The sequence below is a fragment of the Erpetoichthys calabaricus genome, chromosome 3 (genome assembly GCF_900747795.2).
Source record: "Erpetoichthys calabaricus chromosome 3, fErpCal1.3, whole genome shotgun sequence".
Taxonomy (NCBI): Eukaryota; Metazoa; Chordata; class Cladistia; order Polypteriformes; family Polypteridae; genus Erpetoichthys; species Erpetoichthys calabaricus.
Window position 1 is genome coordinate 274286330 of NC_041396.2, and position 22786 is coordinate 274309115.

The window sequence follows — 22786 nt, forward strand, 5'->3', positions numbered from 1 at the left end:
TCTTTGCATGTCATGGAGTGGCCCTGCCAGAGCCAGACTTGATCCCAATTCAGCACCTCCAGTAAGACCAGACAATAGCTGCCCATTAATCCTCTCCATCCAACTTGACAAAGCTAGTCAGGACCTGCAGAAGAATGACAGAAAATCCCCAAATTCAGTTGTGTGAAGATTTACAGGTCTAGCTTTAAAAACTTTACCTCTGTTAATTATATGTCATATAAATGTGTGTCATTCACTTTTTGTATACTATTTTTTTTTTTTTTTTTGTAATGTTAATAAAAAGATAACATTTTTATCATCCTCTGAAACATTGAGCCACATCTTTTGTAAGAAAATATGCTTCATTCTATTTGCCTTTAATAGTCCCAAGGCTGGGCTACAAAGTATTACATTTTTTCTTCCTAAAGTAGGTTATTCTGGTTAGTGCAGATCACAGATTTAATCCTGAACTGGTCAGATATCTGTATTACGGCAGCACTACTATCTCTCAAAGCTACTCAGGTCTGGTTAAATAATGACGTGAATAAGTGTGTGTGTGTGGTGGTGTGGCTACTGAATGATAGATCGGGACTGAACTTTGCACAGGATGCCAATTTACCCTTCAGTTCTTCATAACTCTAAGCAAAGCAAGTTAGCAACCTAAATGTGTATAAATGACCCATCTATAGTATTTTTTACGAAAGTTTTAAATTTTATTAAAATCAAAACAAGTTTTAACCAAAAAAAAAAAAAAAAAAGAAAACAAAAGTTCAGTCTGTCCTCATGCAGTTATATACATGCTTGCTGCATTCCAATAAAAAAAAAGTGCAGTTTAGTAATTTCTGGATTGACACAACACACACTGGAAAACCACTTAAAGTAAAAGGTCAATATAAAATCAGTTCAACTGAAAACCAGCAGGGAAAGTAGCCACCTGAGCAAATTTTGAGAGCCATGTGAGAGACTTGGATACCAGTCTTGTTTATATTTTAACAGAAGTCTCAGTTAATGCTTTAAATTAAATATACGCTTGTAAGGCGGGGGCTTTATCTAGCAACCTTTAACTCACTAAATGAGGAGCAAACTGACACCAGCTCTAATCCCAAAAACTTTATGCACCATGTATAAAGTCCCATAGACTGCATTGAGGAATAAACCATTTTAACAAATAGTTACAGTTCAGAAAACCTTTATATACAATTCAAGCCACCATCTCACCTTTAAAAAGGTTCGATTCATTAGTGTAAGCGCATTACATACAATCTTTATTAAAGCAAGCAACTCCAGACACCCCACAAATATATTCCAATGACCCATAAGAACTATTGGAATTAACACTATCAGCAACAATTTGCTTTAAAATAAACAGAAATCAGACAAAGTATGTGTTGTAAAGTTTATTGTCACGTCTTTGAGGATGGTTTTGATTTTAAAGAGCAGAGACATAGAACCCCAATGAGGAATCCAAGAGCACTCAACATCGCTGCTGCAATAGCAAAGATCTGAATAATGCCCATGTTGAAGGTACCTAAGAGAGCAAAAGAAAGGCAGAGTGTTCGATATGCACACATTCATGATATGAGTAACACAAACCTAGCACTGCATCACAAGGCACAGCTGTCAAGCTGTCAGACAAGCTCTTAAAACCGGTGGGAAATCCTGAGGAAGCTCAGGCTTGGTTTCCAAATTTCTTAATTCAGAAACCAAAAATTGTTTATGGGGAAAACATACTATTTAAAATTATGCTGCCTGTATCCTTATTCTTCATTGTTGGGGAAACTACACATCTGAGGGGCTTTAAAATTTAAAGGCATCTATGCACAGGTGGAAAATAGAACTGCAAATGACAAGGGAACTAACTTCTGTATTTGTATGATGTTAGTTGTATTACTGTAATAGGAGCTTCTATTTGTCTTCTTGATTGCTCGTCATACTGTCATGACTTTCATAAAACCCACTCTGAATGGCAGATGGAAGTCATTTTTCGTTTGTGAGGTAGATGTGGAGAGAAAGCTAAACAAGCACTTCAATTAAGAGACTGATACTGCATTACAGAATAGGCTGGAACGAAAACATGCTGTCACTATAATCCCAGAGTCAGAATTTAGCTCTGCAGTTCCAGACAAAACCAATGGCGGGCTACCAAAATGTAAGTGTACAGTTTATGCCTCTACATGTCAACATATAATTTATGATCCCTTTGACTGTAGATTAAGCAACATCTTCTAAAAATAGATTTATCCCAGATGATCTCCTTATATTTAACCCATTTCAGAAATGGAGAAGCATTAAACACGAACCTGCCCATTTTGGGAAGGTTGGTGCATGAACTTTAAGCTAGTAAGTATAGCACATGACTCTCGAATTAAACCTCCAACACTATATGCCAATTTAGTCTCCCAAAATCTCTATTATGCATCAATGAGTGCTTGTTCCCCAAAGTTTAAAAATATTAGGATTCATATCAGCTACAGCTCCAATATCAATCCATGTATCATTAATAAAAAGGAATCACTTTTTAATCAAAGAACAAAAACTAGAGGAAAAATATTGCAATTTACAATACAGAATGCATGATAATATACTGTAGATACATGTTGTGCCACTTCGTTAAAATATATTGGTTAAAATGAAGTATTTAGTGCTCCCTTCAGATCTTCATTTCAACAAAGGTTTCATTTCTATACTTTAACATGAAGCATTCCTTTACCTTCTAGATGCTCCCGGATATGACTCCAAAGTGTGTGGTTCTCATGATTGCCTCCACTGCTCAATATCAAATTGGAGCTACCATTAGGCTTTGTGATTTGAAGCGGTCCAACTATTAAGTTTGTGTCCAGTTGGGAAAAGTCTTGATCCAGATGTAGGGATTGGGTGAAAGAAAACACACACAGGAAGACAGACTGACTATCTTGTTAAAAACTAACATTACATTCACACACAGTTTATACACACAGCTTCAAGGAGAAAAGGAGAATTATATTCTCTAACACAGCAACCATTTTCCATTGGCCTACTTTTCAGTAGGTCCTCGAACTTACCACTCTCTGACACATTTTACAATTTTGACACAGGAATAAAAACGGATGCCTTTTCCATCTTGTAAAATTCTAAAAGATGGCATCTTGCATTTTAAGCATATGAGATATTCTTTCAGCCCACGTGCAGATAATTCCTCCCAATGCAACTAACAGTAAAGAGGAAACTGAATACTTTGACAATGCTAGTACAAGAGCCTTGCCAAACTCAATCATTTCTCATTCAAGAAATCCTACACTGAAATTGTGCTTGCTTTGACTTGAGCACAGATGTTCAAAAGGTTCACAACAGTGTACTATTGTAAAAACCCTCATGAAATACAATGTGCTGTCACATTATACTGCACCCAAGAACAGATCATCCAATGCAATATATACTGTATGGCCAAAACAATATGACCTTTCTGCTGTGCTAGATCTGCCCTTGTCATTTGCAAGTGCTATAATTGTGGAGTATAGGAGAAACAGTTTAGCCAAAAAAGTGGTAGACCAGCACTTTGTGGTAATACTGAGTCTGCATGAAGTACATAGAACTTAAGAACCTCTTTTTTTAAAATTGTATTATTCACAGTGGTCCAAACTGCCAGTGAAAGCAACGTTAGGACCAGAACAGTATGTTGTACGTTTCATTAAACAGGCTTCCTTGTTCAAGCAGCTGCACACAACGCATAAGATCACTACATGTGCAATGCCACGCATCTGCTGGAGTGGTGTAAAGTATGCCACCATTGGACTCTGCCAGACACTGAAGCATGATTCATCACTACAGTCTGATAGTGTTCTCCAGGCATCTGCAAAATCCAGATTCATCTACCTTCTGGACTGCACATTACCTATGGCTAAGTTTGATGGAGAAGGGATAGAGGTTTGGGGAGGTTTCAGTGTCTGAGCTAGGCTCCAGTGAACGAACATATGCTGTAGCATTGTTATGGAGCATTAAAGACATTTTACACAATTGTGTACTTCCAATGTTTTAGCAACAGTTTGGAAAAGGCCCTTTTAGATTACTTTGTCTGTTGGGGAAAACTAACATTTTACAGAAGCTCAAGAGAACAAAACAACCTCAAAACAACCCCACCAAAAAAAAAGCCACATGCAAGAACTTCTGGCTTGCATAATGGAGAGCTGCGGCCGTCAGTCTTGTGGTACCTTTTGCTACTGATCACAAGTTTACATTTAAAAGACATTTCATTACAGCAGGTCTGGCTTACTGAATCCACAAAATGAACATGCCATAATGAAGTCCGTTTTCTAATCCAGCAACACTGAGCCCCTGTACACAAAGACATGTGGAGGAAATCCCCAAATAGGAGATCGGAGTGTCTATAAGGAACTGCCTTCAACTGAATGATCATTTAATGCAATAAAATTTGTTCCCTGTATTGTGAAATGTATTTCAAATGCATGTTAAAAGAACACGCATCTATGTCCAGTATTCTTAAAGAGCTAAATATCTCTATTGTGCCACCCATTAATCTCATAATATTCTCAAAACAGGTTTTGGTCCATCATGACCCTGAATTGGATTGTTTGGTCTTGGCAGCATCAGGCTCTGGGCAGAAACCAGCCCTATACAAGAAATCAGCCCATCACAGGGCCCACTCACCCCAAAACTGGGCCTGTTTAGCCATTTAAGCTCACAGAATTTTTTTTTGAACATCATAGGATAACCAGAGTACATGGATAAAAAGGAAGAGGAACTGAGGACCTTTCACTGCACTTTACAGATTGGCCCTGGAGAAAGCCTATTTTTCTCCTGAAATGAGCTTGACATAACCACTCAATGGCAGGGATCATTCCATATATTGCAGAGCCACCTCCCACCACCACACTAACAAAATGGAGAAAGGCAACTGAAACCCAAAAATTACTTGCAAAGCCGACAACCCGTTTATTTCGCGGGGTCCTCCCACAACGCATCTCACAGCAGTCACAGGCCTGGGACCAGCCTTCCAGTTCTTCCCACCTGAAAGAAAACAAGCACCTCTATTGGTCAAGCACCTAACAGCTGGTGTTATAACTTACAGCAGGGATGGCCAATTCAGATCCTGGAGGACTGCAAGTTCCAGCCACTTAACCCAATTACTATTGCAAATGGAGGAAACTTGTTTAGCCTTAAAATTGGTTGTTTTGAGAATTCAAAACCCTTAATTCCTTTTCAGGTTGACCAGCAGGAAAACAAAAAGCCAATAGATGACCAGCTTACTTGATCACATTTACACACCCATGTATCCAGCATACAATGTTTCATGAAATATTTGAAAAGGATCTGACGAACATTGATCTTGTCCATAAGAAGTTTGCATCCAAAAAGAGAAACACAGTTAAAATAGTTGGAAGAATTACAGCAAATCAGTGGCAGAATGAAATATGTTTAAACAGAAATAGAATAAGTTTGACTTTCAGAAACCAGAGTTGGCCAATTATCTGTTCTGCTTTGCATAAGTTAGACCGTTTGTTCAGGGACATTCAAAAGGTTTACAAATTGCAAAAACAAAAAGGACAAAACGAAGGAAAACTACCATGTTTTCATAGCAGCAATAGTGGTGTGATGTGAAATTTTGCATACAACTTGATAAATATTTTGTATGTCTATTTTTAATTTAGGCAATGTAATATTAGTGTTACATTAGTGAAAAGCATTCGTGTTATATCCCACCCACCCCCCTTTTTGGAAATAGTGACTTTGAATTTTAGGACACGGTTTGGGGACGGGGGAGTGATGCCTCAAACAAGTTTGGCTAATGTTTCTCTGCTGTTTCTCAGTCAACCCCCATAGGAAAGCCAGACTGCCTAACTGCCAAACTTACCTGAACATATGGTTTTGTGGGATGGCAGGTGTGAAACTGCTATTCCCCCATTTGTTTGAAATATGGCTGTTTGGAACTGGCTTGTATCAGAAGCCTTTAAGTACCACAACGCCCTATTGGCGCTAGGGGTTGGAAGGAAAACCTATAAAATTTGCTTGTTTTACCTTGCTCTCTCTCTTTTACCAAATGATGGGGTGGCATCTCACACACCATGAACTGAAAAGGACAACACAACGAAGAGCACAGCTCGGCAGCCATACTGAGACAGGCATGCAGCCCATCCTAAAGAAAGCTGACCACCAATGATGCCTTAACTAGAGACATTTTTAGGTAACTAACAAGTCTGTGTGCCGCCTGAAACTACACCAACATTTATCAGGTTGTATGGTTGCCAATATTCATACAGTACGTACTTTGCATATTGTTATTTATGATCATCATCAACACATTATTTTATGTGTAACTTAACTCCTGCCTGTATTTTACTAAACCTAATTGCCTGAGGTTAGAGATGTAGAAGGGAGGGTGGGGAGTTATATCTTACCACTGTTTATAAAAGGTATTGTACTGTATGTCTGGGAGATGTGAGGAATTCTGACACAGGCTACATAACACAAAAGGGAAAGTAGAGCAATATATTACTCTACCAAGACAAAACAAGTACTTAATTATCAATTGACTCCCATATTCATAACCCCTCTTCCCTAATTGGCAGCCAGTCCTTTGTATTTCCTTCTTGCATCTACTTGGCAGAGTACAGGAATTAGTCTACATAACCACTCATTGTATTCTATTGTCGGTCTCCCCCACCAAAAAACAAAAAAAAAGTTTGTAGCATGATTGGCAGAGCTCTCTCATGGGAGATTTTCTCCAATGCAAGGTTTTGTTCTGGAAATCAAAACTATGAGCACACCCAATTCAGAATTCTACATAGACTTCATCCTGCGCTATGTAAGCGGCAACTGATGGGCCTCGGTTCCGTTGTTACCTGGCACTTCTCTACATGTTCTAGCACAGGTCCTGGTCTCTTTTGGACCTACATGTCACTTATCTTCTTTAAATATTCCATATTTGCCTTAAGCCCTCTCTTCTTTAAGACCACTCTAGGCTTCCACTTAAACTTCCTGAAAGAAAATTATTCTGTTTTAGGGCACTAGCAGTCCAACTATTGCCCACCACTGGAAGGCATCTAACCACATTACAAAGAACAGGGGTGTCTAACTCCCATCCTGGAGTGCTACCATGGCTGCAAATTTTACATTCTAACCATTTTCTTAATTAGTAACCAGTTTGCCATTTTTTCCTTACTTTTCAATCTGCTTACTATTTAATACTCTGCCTCCTCAATTGTTTTTCCTTAATTAGCATCCAAATAATGCGATACTAATTGTGTCAACACATGACCAACTAAACTGTGTCTATAATACAATACTGAGTTTTTCACTTTTATTTTCAGATAATGCATCTGTTCAGGAGCACTAAACATTTTTAAAATGCTCTTAGGGCATCTATTTTGGAAATATGCTGTGGCAGAAAGAGCATCAACAAACCATGGAATTAAAAAACAGGTTTAACTAACAAGAATCTGCTATTAAGAAATCCAGAGTTGGAGTTCAAGGCCACAACTTCACTGGTCATCCGTTGGCTTGCTTCACATCTCACTTTTGTTTGACTGTTTAAGGAAAAAGCAAGCAACTCAGGAGGAGTCTTCAAAAATAATGCAGTTAAAATGAAGAGAAAAAAAAATAATGAGTCAATTAATAGCAGAAATTGGTCACCAATGAAAAAAGTAGCAGGAAGGAAAACCTGCAGCCACAATAGCCCTCCAGGATCAGAGTTGGTCAGTTCACTGTAGAAAATTGGCAGTCATCATTCTATAAGTTAATACATTTTAAATTGTCCATAGCACAGATAATGGTGCCTCCAGGAATGCAACCTTGGACTGCTGCTGCTCAATACTGTAAATCCTGGTTTCCTACAATGCCTTGACTTGGATTTTCTGTCAACTATGGCCCCTTTTTCTTTTAAATTTCTTCTGTTGTGGCTTATTCAGGATTCTTGCTGGGGAAAATCTGGTTGCAAAAGGATAGAGATTTATCCATGGATCAGGGTGGGACAGGGAGGGCTGGGGGCTTTTCTATGTTAAGGTTAGCCCCTCGGTTTTCCTTCTATTGATTTTATTAATTATGTAGGGCAAACTAACAGCCACTGCAGACCTCCAGGTTGTGAGTTTAACACCCCAGGCAGTATTGTATATACCTCTGTGTTTGTTATATATTTATATTATAAAAAAAAAAAAAAAAAACACACACAATGCGTTTGATTCCTGGGTCTCAAACTTTTTTTTTTTTTTTCTACAAACCATGCACTAAATTAGTATGCTTTATTTTAGGAAGGCTAGTTTTAACTGCACATTTGTTATCACTGAACTTTTGTTCTAAAAACTTGTGTAGATTTAAATTTGATTGATATCATGAATGTAGCTTCCTCTTCACCAGATTCTTCTCCCATCATCCACAAACCTACTACTCCCCACAAAATTCAAACAGAAGGAACATAACTCACATTTCTGTGACTGGGTTAAATGTGCAGCTCTTCAAATATTCATTGGGCTCACTGCTGTCCTCACTCAACTTTACATGACAATGGATGAAAATCTGCAAGGATTAAGAGCATTAAACGTAAAGATACTGAAGGTTTAGTGGAACTAAAGTCAGCGAAAGAAAGGTCACCCATACTGGAATGTCTTCCAAGTTTAAACCTACGTACACGTTGAACTTCTGAAAAGTAGTCCATTTCCAAGTTCATTATGTGTACAAGGTATAATGGAATTCTTACTTGAATGTCTCCACAGTTTGGTTGACAATAACCCCACCAAAAGACACACAAACTCAAGCAGTATGAAACTTTTCACCTTTAACATTACAAACATGTTTCTGGGTATATCATAATGGGTTCTTGTGATTGTTAGATCAGCAGCCACACATCCTGTTGGTAAAAATTACTTAAATCAACTGGCCTGTAGGGAAAAAGTGTGAACAACGATAAAGCGGGGTGGCAATGAACTTTAATGATTTGGTTTGCCTTTCTATGGCAGGAAGGGTCATATTGGTCCTAAACAGAAGGCAGCTCATTTCAGTGGGATGTTCTTAGCTGCTTAGCTCACCACCCTCTACAGTGGTGTGCGTTCTTGATTTGAGCAGGAACCATACCAGAATGTAATGCCACCAGTGACAATGGATGCCAAAATACACCTGTAGAAGTTTATGAAAATAGAAGTAGAAATGCATGAGGTGTCTAGATATCCGAGAAGTACAGGTTCTCTTTTATAAAATAAAGAGAGAAAAAAAAAAAATAAATAAATAAATAAATAAATAAATTGTCAAAACTTGTGTCAACTGCGGGTGGTCACCACTTTACAGAGAAGAGGGATGACCACCGTAACACTAAGGAAGGAGTAATTTGGTAATCTGTACAGACACCATTAAGAAAATGGCCAGGATATAACTGCACAATGTGGAATACAAGTCAAAGGAGGAGGTTATGCTTAAATAAAATTCACTAGTGAGGCCTCTCCTGGAGTACTGTGTACAATTTTTGTGCCAATATTACAAAAAAGACTTAGCAGCTACATTGATTCAGGACAGATATAAACCATGAGGTGAAATTGGAGTTCAATCCTTTCAGGAAAACCAAACAGTTTTTTAAAATTAAAGGAATTAGTATAGTGAATCCCAGAGGTTACATTAAAATACATTCATTCACAAGAACACAGGGACATGCATGCCGATTTTTGCAAAACGTTGTGTCACTTGAACCACAGATACAGGGGAAAAAATGGCCAAGCAGTGTGGTGGGCAGCAGGACTTGGGCAAACAAGATAGAAAAGCTTCGCTGGCTGAATAGCCTTCTCATCCCAATTTTAAAAAGGAGCAAAGTATAAAATTGATCTAGGAAAGACTACATCTATGTAGTGAATTTGATACAGCACCTATCTCCAAGCACTAATGCAAGACTATGATAAACAGCCAGCATTAAGAGTCACATAGTGAAATGGACTTCACCGATTATCTGCTTATTTTCATCCAGGCTTATTCCAATTCAGGGCTGCAGGTAGCCAGAGACTTGAAGCACATCCAGCAATAGACAACAAATAATTAAAAGGGATGGGAAACCAGTGGCGGCTAGAATCAGATTTCATGATCTCACCTGATCAGCAGGGTGGTCCTCAAATTGAAAGGCTTTCATCTGGAATCTAAGAACTTCATTGGTGCGGGGAGAGACAAAGGTGGAAAATGAATTTTCTGTTCGGCTGTCAACAAGACATCTGAAAAAGTGAAAAAGCAGGTATGTTTAATCTCAGAGGGCATAAATAGCAAAGCCTTACTAGAAAGTTACTCGTTCTGTCAGCCATTTTACTCGGTGACCATCTTTACAGAGATTAAAAAGTTTAGATTTGACTACTGCAAAAAGCAAAATTACTTATCACACTTAACCTAAGCATGACAAATGATTAGCATGAGAGACCAGCCACTTAAATTATATACATATTAAAGCTGCAAAAGGACAAAACTTCCACTGGAATCTCAGCCTAAAACACCAAAATATTAGAGGCCTTATGTTTGCACCTAGCATTGGGTGCTATGTCCTCCCTAGGAACTCCGATCTTTGACAATTTTTTGAGTAGATCACTATTGTTCAATTACAGAAAAGTAAATGCCCGGAGTCACCACAGTGACTCTTCTACTCAACAAGCAGCTCTTGTTTGTGAACCATATGAATGCTGTATAAACTATTTGTATCTCAGTGCTTAGTCATATGCACTTTAGAGTATTATATGCTTGTTGTAGCCAAGAAACCAGTTTATTTCTTTAAAAAAAAAAAAAAAAAAAAAAAACCACTACGCTTCGCTTGCCAACCCTCAGGCGGGCGCTATGCGCTAGCCACTTCATGACTCAATTTAAACAGAATGGTTATATGCATAATAGTAAAAAATAGTAAAATGTAATAAATTGAAAGAAAATTATATTTCATGTTGCTTTAGAGGTATTTGTTGCGTTCTACATTTTCGTTCCATTTGGCTTTGAAATTAACACGCATACACTTTTTAAAACTTACACTTTTACTGTAAAACTTCAGTAAACAATTTGGAATTAACTGTCAATATTGCATTGAATTTTGATTCTGTGTTTGGACTTGCATCGTCACAACGCAAGGTATAACTGCCCAGAGTGAATATTGTTTCTCTCGCTCTAATAGACTTTTTCGAATGCATGTCCCTGTAATTTGTTAATTGTCATATCAAAAGCTAAACGGAAAACTAAATGTTTTAATACGAATGACATATCAAGATCTCCTTTGGTGTCTAATGTTATCCGCAGAAGATGGAAAAATTTTAACAGGCGACAAAGGTAATGTAGTACATGTCAGAATTGCTCGACCAATTTTGAATACAACTAAAGTTTACAACTAAACTATTGCAAAGCCCATCACTCATACGCAACTTTCAATTGTAATTCGGCCGGTGGAAGACAAGATGGTGATGATCTTGTGGAACATGAAAACATCAACTTACAATATCCTGTACAATATCTACAACCGTTAACACCAACTGTTTCTGCATAGTCTATTGATACGCATTTAACCAATTTGCCATGTAACCGATCAACATGTTAATTTGTTTGACTTAGTTTCTTGGTACTAGGATTGCCCATATACTCATTTCCAAATCTTATTTCTTCTGTTGATAACTCTTTGGATGAAATTATTTAATAAAGTCTTATTGGGAACTTTAAACATAAAAAATTTATAAGATCCGAGTGTGCAGGAACTGTCTGACAAAAGCATTCACATGAATGAGAAGTGAGGAGCATGGGCCGTTAACCAATAATGGTTGAGAGGAGGGCAGGACTTGAGACGAGACTATTGCCAAGAGATTTTTTCATCGAGATTTTTTAATAAGACATCTTTTAGGTCAAAAGACATACTTTGGTGCCAGAGGACTATGCAGGGAGTGAATAAGTACTTCAGATTTCCTTTGTTCCTACGGGAAGCAACCTTTAAATGATTTCAGGTAAATATTTTTTGGGTATTTCAATGCATTTTCACCCTTTCAGTTTACCCAGTTTATTAAAATTTTAGGCCAGCTTGAACTGAACATTGTTAAAATATAGTTTGTCCTACTGCTAGCCAAGTATAGCCTTGGCAATCTATCATTCAGACATAACACTGCAAATTTTCAAAGCTCTTCTCAATTTACCCCTGTATTTGGGGTCACCATTAAATTCACCCATTGAAATTGCACCATTATCACACCTGGCTTGATCACTATTTCATTAACTTAAATTCTATCAATAGCACTCTTGATTTCAACAAATACTTGGGATGGCTGGGGTGCATTAATGAGACAATTGTGAACCAAACCCAACTTACTCACTCAGTTATCTTATGAATGTTTCCACAATAAAAATGTACCAGGAATTTGTTTAAATACTAATTTTAGATTGTTAGCATGCGCTTTGCTTGTGAAAAGACTAACCAGAACCATCTTTAAAAATTCTCTTTGGTGGCCCAGGTCTTTTGCTTTGCATGTAATATTCTTAAAAAAAAAAAAAAAGATGCATCTGAAAAGGAATCTGTTTCAGCTCCAGTAGTCCTATCCATTCTCTTTTCACATTCCAGTAGCCAACTACACCATTAAACCTTCCTTTGACCTTTAAGCATCATGTCTCCCCATCCTGTGTTCACCCCACTTTAACTGTGTTACTCAAGCTTTCCCTTCTTCCTTTTCAGTTCTAGGAAGGACAAGACCTAACAAGAATAAAAGTTTAGGCAAAGACAAAACAGATTTTAAAAAAGGTTCTGTTAATAGAAACTGCTTACCCATAATCTTGAATAATGTGATAAATAGGTTTTGAGTTTATGTGTCTCGTCGTAGTTGCCACACAGCTGTCAATGTAGAGTTTGAGGTGCTGGTGATTCCCAAGATCCACAGATACTTGAAAATAAATGAACTCTCCCAGGTAGTAAACATTGGAGAGAGACTCGGAAACAAAATTAGCTGCGATTAACAAAGATGTGGAAAACAAGACAAAGAATTACATTACTCAAGTATGAAACCCAACAGTAAGCAACAAGTAAAAACAGATAGCTTTACCAATCTATGGAACACAAAGTATTATCTAAGTGCTCTCGTCCCCTAGGAGAATTTTATAGAAGCCCTCCTAAATAAACCAGTCCGGTCCCCAAACAATGCCCAAAACAAAACATCTGGCTTGGATAACCAAGAGCTGCTTCTGCCACCAATAAACCCATTATCGATAGTAAGAGGAAGTCAGACCTGTTTATGTTATACCAGAGGTTGATAATTAAAAAATTTTTAAAAACTTGATAGATCAGATCCAGCTTGTACTCTAATTTCTTCAAATGGAATATTGACATTTACTTTGGTTGACAGCTTTATTTAAGGCAGCTTACATTTGATACAATTTGTTACATTTCTTTTTTGGTTTTCCAATTGCAGCACAGGCAGGTCAAGTGACTTGCTCAAATCGTGCAGTGCCATAGCAGGATTTGAACCCACAGCCTTAGGGTTTGAAGTCCAAAGCATTAACCACCATTTATTCCAACATGACAAACTGAAGTACTATTCTGATTCTCATTCTCTACTCCAGGACTTTCATAGACCTGTTTAAATGGGTGTTTTAAGGTACATTCACACGTGTGAAGCACAGACAGCAAAACCCCAAGCTGCTCTGTCTGTATGAAAACTCTGCCACCCATGGATGAATTTTGTTGACATATGGCACACTTCATGTTCAAGCAAATTTACTGACCATTCTATTTTTATGGAGAGATCTTAAAACTGTACACCATGATATCTGTTCAAGATTCCCAATTCCCCCTTTGAAAATCATTTTGGGGGGGGGGGGGGGGTTCTTAGTTTTAATTTTACCTTGAGAGCTCTTCCACCAACTTGTATAAATTTTCCTCTTTCACCTCCGACAGCCACTATTGATGCAAGTGGCAGAGTACAGTACAACTCACAGTCTCCGGCCGTTTGAGGCAATCCTTTAACCTGGCACATGCTAAAACCTCTTCATAAAGCGGAAACAACTTGCTGATGCAAAAGTTTCCAGTGGCTTGACCACAAGCAGAAGAACTAGTCCATCAGCACCTCAGTCCTCCTGATGCATTCCAAACAATTTAACCGTTACAACTTTTCCTTCTTTGCATTTTATACAGTACATTTACAATTACCTAGTATGAAATTAACTACCTTATGGAGATCTGAAAAACTATATATTTACTTGGAGCTAGGAGGTTGGTTTAGTGTAATGTTAATACCATTTTCTCCGGTTTATGATTGACTATTTCGTTGTAATTACAGAGTGACCGTATATTCTGGTGACATCAGTCCAGATTTCAAGCTATGAAGAATATCGAATTGTCCAGATTTTAAAACATTGCTCTTCCAAAAAATAAGTTCACAACATATGAAGGTCCTGGGGGACCACGACAAACCCCAATGTCTCTTTAATGTAATATGCATAATGTGGTAAAAATTGAGGGAGGTACATTATGAAACTTAAATCTGAACAGCATTGCAAGTAGGTCCTGAAGCAGATAAAACCAGACATACTGTCAATTGTTTCCACATCAAGCACCGTGTAACATGGAATCCTGCATGGTCATTTGTGAAAGTTCCTCCAAGGAATCAAAACTTTGGGGGGGGCGGGGGAGGATGATGAAAAAGCAGAAATTAAACAAATAAGGTTAGGTTTTATGTGTGGTATACATGCTACCCTCACAGGTGGCACAGTGGTAGTGCTGCTGCTTTGCAGTAAGGAGACTGTGGAAGATTGTGGGTTCGCTTCCCGGTTCCTCCCTGTGTGGATAGCGCTTTGAGTACTGAGAAAAGCGCTATATAAATGTAATTAATTATTATTATTATTATTACCCATGTCCCAGTTTAGGAATCCGATAGTAAATTATAGGGTGACCAGATTTCCAGAGTTTCACATTCACCCAATATTCATAATGGTCAGTCTCTTCAATAGTTTGCCTGTGATTACTGAAAAGCTTTGCAAGTTCCATTTCTTGAAACTTAAAGAACAAATTACATTTATATCTGGCATTTGTGTGAACATGTTAATTGGGAATTGGCAAATGGAGTGGTGTGCATATGCGAGTGAGAGTAGTCCTCTTGTACTAAAGTACTGTCCAGGTCCGTTTTCAGCCTTTTGCCTCATCCTGGTAAGGTAGCCCTTTGGCCCCCCGAAACCCTGAATTAGACTGAGAAAATCCCAAAAGTGACTTACTGAAATCTGTCCCTTGAGGTCTAAAGTACCTACAGAGTCTTCAAACGTATGCATAGCATAACATTCAGTTACATTTTCTGATTATTGTAATTCAATCTTAAAATTTCTCAGTCCTACAAATAAAAAGTAAGACACACACATGGTTACTTACAAGACATTAATTTAAATGAAAAAGCAAATCCAGTCTTTGAAGACCGTGTCGAGGTCAGAGTCTTCCAAGTTGGCTTTACATTTTGGGTGGACACAGATGTCAACCTACAGAAGAACAACAAAGACTCAAAAGGTAACCAAGGACAACTGATGCCAGTTTAGGATTTTGCAGATAAAACTGACAAGCCAGCAGTATTGCTACTCCACTAGACAAGTCAACCGATAAATCTACAGTCTACAATTGTTTGATCTTACTACAAAAAAAAAAAAAAAAGTGTGGTAAACTATGGTGCATTCTTTTAAAGGTGACCCCATTTGTACTCTGAACCAGATAATTCCATCTACATTTTTAAATAACTTATTGATGGACATACTCTGCAGATCCCGTTTCTTACCCTGCTGTTATTAGGAAATATGCACATGAACAGAAGTAGATAAACCAGGATAAAAAACACATTTTAATTGAACAAATGAAACCCTAAAAATCTTTGCCTTTTGTATATTCTCATTTTGTGCAACTAATGAGCACCACACCATTCTAACACTGGGCAATCCTTGCTATCAAAAAGGGCACCTTAAAGAACCAGGCTGTCAAAAGAAGTATACCAGCCTTTATTATGCCCTATAGTGGAGTACCGGAGAAATCCAACTATTGGAAACATTAAACAAAAAACACAAGCTACATCCTCAATACTGTGCTCTCAAACTTAAAGTAGGCCACTGCAAAATTACACAGAATGTATAAAACCTTCAGGATCTACAGTCTTCTCAATCCCATACTCACCTGCTATAGCGGCACTCCACCTTAACCGAAGGGGCACCAGTATCAGCATTCAATGGGGATTTGTAATGAATGAAATTTGAATAGATCAGTTCAGTTTCTGTCACCTGCATCAAAACAAAAGCTATTAAAAAAAACTGAGGAAGCCACATGTTTGTAGCTTAATATCTCTATATTAAATCTTACATTTTATAGGGTCAGTCCAAGATGAAGCTTAAATACAAAAATATGTCCGCTTTGCATAGGGCTCAAAGGAGTGGTTAGAAAACAGATTTCCTCTGTAGGATTCTCACAGAATCCCATAAAGCATGTGAAGAAGGAAATCTTGCCTTGTGCCATTACCTTGCCCCCAAAAAGGACAAACTGAAAACTATGGATACAGAGAAATTTGGGTATTGTTTAACGAAGGCTGGTGCCAATTTTAAAAATTCAATTTGCAGAAATCCTTTAAGTCTTGAACTTATTAAAGAGACGAGTTTGTAAGAATTACCTTGTATAACTTTGAATGTTTTTCATTTGATGAAGAATCATAAACAGAATTAAATCTGCAGCTTTGTACATGTTCTAAGACAGCCATATAATTTTTAATCTTGATTTTCTGAACTACTTAAGCCATACATTTGTAAACCATTTAAGTTCTCCTCTGACTTTCACTGTTGCTTTATCATCAGGCACAGGTTGATTTATTTTAAGAGGAGGATATCAAGTGCAATACAACTGGAAAGGAGTTGAAAATGGCCAAGCTATTCACACCATTATCTGGATGAAAGGACTTAAAAAACAGGTTACTTGAAATAAATTTATATAGCACCTTTCCTTTTGAAAGATGGAGTTTTGATAACCCATCGTTATTGTATACTGTAACAGCATTTCTATAGCACGTTTCCATACAAAGGACATAGCTCAAAGTAGTTTGCAAGACATTGAAATTAAGAAAAATCAATTAAGAAATAAAATGGCATACCTAAAGTAGTAAATAAAAAAATAACAGCACCTACAGGTAATAAAGTTGAGTTCTTATTTTTAGATTGGTTTTCCAAGTCCCTAATGCTACAGTTCAATGGCCAGAAAGGACACAGGGAAACCTACCACACACACCAGAAACGAGATGCTGGAGGAAAATCACCAGCAGGGTTTCCAAGGCCAAAACAGCTTTATACCATTTGTGAAAGGAAGTAGTTTGTGCGACTGCGAAGCACAGCCTGTGTGTCACACTTCATATTCATGGCAACACTATTCTTTGGCAGGACGATCCTTGCTATTCAAGGCTGGCCTAAAGGAACAGGCAGTCTTTTATAACGCAGGCTTCACATACACAAGGTAAGGTGGTCAACTTTGCCTGCAAGTGTTAGAAGTCCTTTCTTTAAACTGTTAGCCAACTATTGGACCTTGCCAACATCAGGATCTGCAACTTCAACCAGTACTAACCACCCAACAGTACCACAGCATCCCCAGTACTACCGACCCTATGCCACTTTTCAAGCGAATACTTAAAACCTGCAAAGTGGTTCCCAGGAGTGAGTTACAGAAGCACAGATTTAACAACCAGTGACTTTTTTCCTCTTAATCACATTTAATAAAAAGCTTGTCATTTTTCCTCCTCATTCTACTTTTGGAAAACAGTGCGATTTAACTTTAAAGCTAAAATACAAATATTTAAAGATGTCAAATTAACTTTTTTCCTATTCACTTTGTGTTTACTTTTAACTGTCATTATTAGACTAAAATTAAGGGAGCAGACACCCAAAAAAAATGCTGAAAGGCTGCAACTACTTCAGTGTCAGACCCACTAGTGTGTAGATTAGTAACTAATGGATTAAAAAAAAAAAAACTGGAAAAAGCAGAATGAAACTGATTAAGAATAAAAAACAAATCCTGTATCAATTCATGGTGTATTCTAATCATTTGCCAAATGTCCTAACTTCTATTTTGAACTCAAAACACACAAATTGGGAAACGGCATCCGTTATTAATTTGATTCCTACCCTAATTTAGTGAGTTGTCTGGAACAAAAGGCAGGAGCTCCTTGGGGTGCCCAAAACTCCTACTTTAAAATATCTTCATATCGTCTAGCCAAGTAATTCCCAACCTTTTCTATGCAAGGCACCCCTTGAAAATTTGTTTGCACCCCCTACAAAAGAATTCACGCTCAAATCAAATTTCTGATTTTTTGAACTGTGGGTGAACAAAATTAAAAAGCTTTTAAGTGCATAAAATCTCAATATAAAATTGGGCAATCTTCCTTTGTGTCCCCCTGTGAATCTTTGGCATTCTATTTACAATCACAAGATTTATAATCAAAGGTTTGGGGTATCCTCCAAAGCATCAAGCGCAATGAGGAAGTGACAAGAACAACAATCAAGGGGTTTGTTTTTTTGGAGGTTGAAGGTCCCTGTGAAGGAATGGGCGTCAGTGCATCACTAAGAAATGAAGCACAGTCGACAAGCTTTGTCTCCCAGAACACCGGCACTGCAGTTCAAAAACCAATGTGACCCACAGTTGAAATTGCCGAGTTACTGCCAGGAACACCAGCATCCATTTCAAATCCCCCTTACCTAGCAAAAAATGTCAACCGAACCTCAAAAATCAGTGACGTTTCACGATCGGGGCTTACACATAAATCAATACCAGGCCTAGGCCTGCTCTACAGATCGCCCCAAAAGGTCCAAACTCCACACTCGGCCCACAGCAAGGAACCCGCGAGTATGCGCATTTCTGCGACTCAATCACAGGTGATAAATGTGTGCTCAATGCTCGATTGCTTTCATATAACAGAACAGGAACACTAACGTATGACCTACAAATGATGGCACACTGCAAGACCCCGATAGCGCCATGATAAAAATCAGACAATGCTCCTCAAATTTAAAAAATTGTGACGCAACTTTTACACACTCCATGAAATGCTCTCTTGCACCCCAGGTTGGGAATGCCTGATCGTGCACATAAGCCTCTAAAAAATCTGGGGTTAAGTTTTCTGAAACTTAAACACACAAACTGTAAAACAGTGATCTGAAATGGGCTTTTTGCAGAGCCACAGTACTGGGCAATTCACTTCAAACCGTTTTTGCAGGAGTCAATTCTGTTTAAAAAAAAAAAAAAAAAAAAAATCATGCAATTATAGGTCATTAGTTCTCATTTTGACAAGTTAAGCACTGATCTACTGTTTTTGCATCTGTCCACAGAAATTCTTAGAAAGGGGATTTTCAGAAATTGAAGTATGGATTTTATTTAAAAGTGCAGTATGTATTTGTGGGTAAAGAAAACACATGCAGATGCAAAAGCAACCTTTGAATCATTTGCGCTTTAGATTGGCAACTGCAACAGCCAATTGAATTTAATGTATAAAATCAGAAAATTACTTTTATTAAGCTTAAAAACGGTTAAACTAAAATTGAGCTTAAATTATTCATGAACAATTTACTTTTAAAATGACTGGCCGCCTTAGGATCAGCAGGTTTTTGTTCTCGCCAGTCACCCCTGCCTTTAATGTACTTTAAAAATACATCTTAACAGTACAGTTGTTTGTATCCTTTATGTGCCACGGTCTCGGAATGATTTGTTCTCTGAAAGGCGCTGTATATAAAATTTTTATAAAGTCGACTCATTATAACCATTATACAATCATTTTGGTTTATCCGTGGACCAAGTCCCTTTTAAATACAAATCTACAACAACTGAACAATGTTCGCGAATTCTACCGTTAAGAAAACGAGCTCTGGCTCCCCACCACCCACAACAGATTAAACAGCTTCAAAAAGATTCGTATTATAATTCATATTATAAAATTTTTCTAGTGTGCTAAAGAGCGCTCCTTAAGTTTGTATGAACAACTCCTTCCTAACAGGAAGTCTCATTAAATGGTCTGTGTTTTATTTAACACTCTTCACAAAGCGGACAAGTTTAAGGATTACAGGAAAGAAGGATTAGTTAGCTCCGCGTGGCCCAACCGAAAATACCGAAATCGGCAAGCAACAGTTCAAGCATGCATGACGTTAAGAGCTCTAAATCAAGAGAATTACTAAATTTATACACACATACACGCTCAAGGCGCTTAAACCATGAAACGATGCTCGTGTTATTAAAAGAGCGCCCCAAAATACTTGGTCATCTCTTATTAATGTAACTGTACGCTTGGTGGTCTGGTTTCCGGTACTCACAGTGCGCTTGCTGCCACATTCGTGATGCTTATAGATGAAAATGACAGTCCGGCTGGATGAGGCACTTTTGCCATTTGGCAAACAGTCAGGCCCCAGTAAAACATCTCTCATTTGCCCCGAGTCCCCAGATTCGAAAAAGGCCAGGTCAACCTCCACCCGCATTGTCTGGTCTCCACATTTAATCCGTACGGGTTGTAGAAGTGCGGACCCCTTATGGCGCACAATTGGGTAGCTCACGATTCCTTTTCGAAGCACATTAATGTGGGGATCCCATGCCTCTTCAGCTCGGACCGAGTCAAATTTCAAGGATGGCACGCCATCTGGCACCCGGCTTCGTTGACGTTCTACTTTCTTAGTAAATGCCCGCGCGGACTGACCCGACTTTTCGAAGCCAACTTCGGACAGAGACTCGCGGGGTCTGTTTGCCCAGTCAGGGGTGAGGAGTCGATATCGAACCAGCGGGGTAACCGCTACATTCTGCATACCATCCTTTGGTCGAATGGGAAAGCGGGGTGCCTTAGGAGATGCTATGTCCTTGGGGAAGAAATGTGGTTGTAGACGCAGTCTTTGTACGTGCCGAGAGCGATTTGCCGAAAACTGGTATGAGGTTTTTCGGAGCAACAACGGTTTCACTGGACTCCTCACCCACACTTCACCTTCAACAGAAACGTTACCAAGCAGGGACTCGTCCACCTCAGTTGGCCGCGGCTCCTCGAGAGCGCTAACCATACTTAGAACATAAAGAAAAAGAAACAAAAAAAATGTTTTCATGTTAACGCGAATTGGCATAGTGCGTGAATCACTACCGTATCACAGAAAACAGTTCTGGCAATTGCGCCCTCTATTTAGCGAAAAGAATCGGTTTTTTTTTTCAGTAACTGTTTAATTAAGAAGAGATTAGTGGTTAAGTCATTTGTAATTTCGCCCTGATTGTTTCATTTAATGGGAGTCATTTTTGTCCAGCTGATGTCAATCATGAATCGGGAATGCTCTGGAAAGATTTGTAAAATACATTCAAACTCTACTTGGAAGATCTTAGCTCACTGTCTGACTTTGCTGAGATCTCTGCTGAAACTCAAGAGGGGATACTTTTGAGCATTTTTTCACAGAAGAAAGATGTGAGAAGCATGAGACAAAAAAAGGTCTCCATTTTATTTTTTCTGATCTCATTGTTGTCAAGAAGTAACCAAAAAGATATTAATTAAATCTCTTTTTGTATTTTTTATTCCTATGCTTGGTTAAAGGACACTTAAAAAACGTAAGCTTGAATTTGTTTTTCCTAGTCCAATGTATGGCAATACTATTACCCGTATGGTCATTTTCGATGAATGATAATTTAAAATATCATCAGAGGGAGTAAACACTGGCTTCTGTGAGGTTATTTTTGTTTTCTTTTTTTCTTTATGGTAAGCAACCCATACTTGTTGAATTTACACATATAAGTAAGGAAATGGTTAAAAGCACAGGCAGAAATATTCCATAATGTTTGATTCACTTCTGTAAGAAATTTTACATGTAGAGTAGTGGTGAATGTGGCATTGTGGCACAGTGTTTGGTGCTTTTGCCCCAAAGCTCTGGGCAGCTGGGTTCAGTATGTGTAGCAGGACTTAAATAGAAAAAGCATGCTGCAAAAAGAGACACCCTTGCACATCACATTGGTGGATTTTGATGTTTAGTCATCAGACAAACAATGCATTGCCTTTTCTAACACACTTATGCAGAGCAGGGTTGAGGGGCAGCTGTAGTTTTTCCCAGCAATCATCAGGTGCAAAGTAGGAACAATACCTGGACAGACTGGCAGCCTATCATAGGGTCATCCATCTTGTGTAGTAAACAGCAATTCTGAAAGTTGGTTATTGTTTTTTTCTGTTTTGTAAATACTGTAATTGCAAAATCTCACAAAAACTTGCCGTTTATCTGGTTCAAGGTCACTGTCGTGTGTTTATAGTACTGTGAAATTTTAAACTTGCATGACTGCTGTTCACTGCTGAAAGTAGTACTGACATGTCAGAGAATAAATCAGTCCAGTAACAGATACTGAGTTCAACATCAGATAAAATAAAACAACAAGTATCAAATGCTATTTAGCTAAGCCAATCCACCTGACCTGCATATCTGTGGAAGAAAACTGGAACACCCAGATGAAACCAGACATGGGGAGAGCATGCAGGGACCACTAGGGATGTATATCACAAACTCAGTCTCTTTTATTTGCTTTAATGTACAGGAATTTAAACTTAGTAACTTTGGAGCAGCTTTTAACATAAAACAACATCACATTCAAATAACAAACTGACAAAGAATGTCACACACAATAAAAGTTTGGGAAATGGTTAAAGATGAAGGCATAGGGAAGAGACCACCATATGGACGGAGCAGTTTGGTTTTTTGCCAGGGAATGGAACAACTGATGTAGTCTTTGCATTGAAACAACTCATAGAGGATTATCAAGAAAAACAACAACAACATTTATTTTTATAGCACATTTTCATACAAAAAGTAGCTCAAAGTGCTTTACATAATGAAGAAAAGAAAAATAAAAGACAAA

General features: G+C 38.1%; 1 protein-coding gene across 1 annotated transcript; it reads right to left on the reverse strand.

Annotated features, from left to right (window-relative positions):
* Window positions 1–1151: 1151 nt before the first annotated feature.
* LOC114648965 (uncharacterized) lies at window positions 1152–21088 on the reverse strand. Its single transcript, XM_028798326.2, has 9 exons — window positions 20239–21088; window positions 16082–16185; window positions 15299–15402; window positions 12710–12887; window positions 10037–10154; window positions 8393–8484; window positions 4889–4983; window positions 2690–2830; window positions 1152–1507 (listed from the first exon to the last, which is right to left on the reverse strand). The coding sequence occupies exons 1-9, from the start codon at window positions 21025–21027 to the stop codon at window positions 1383–1385; spliced, it is 1746 nt and encodes a 581-aa protein (XP_028654159.1). The 5' UTR covers window positions 21028–21088; the 3' UTR covers window positions 1152–1382.
* Window positions 21089–22786: the final 1698 nt, after the last annotated feature.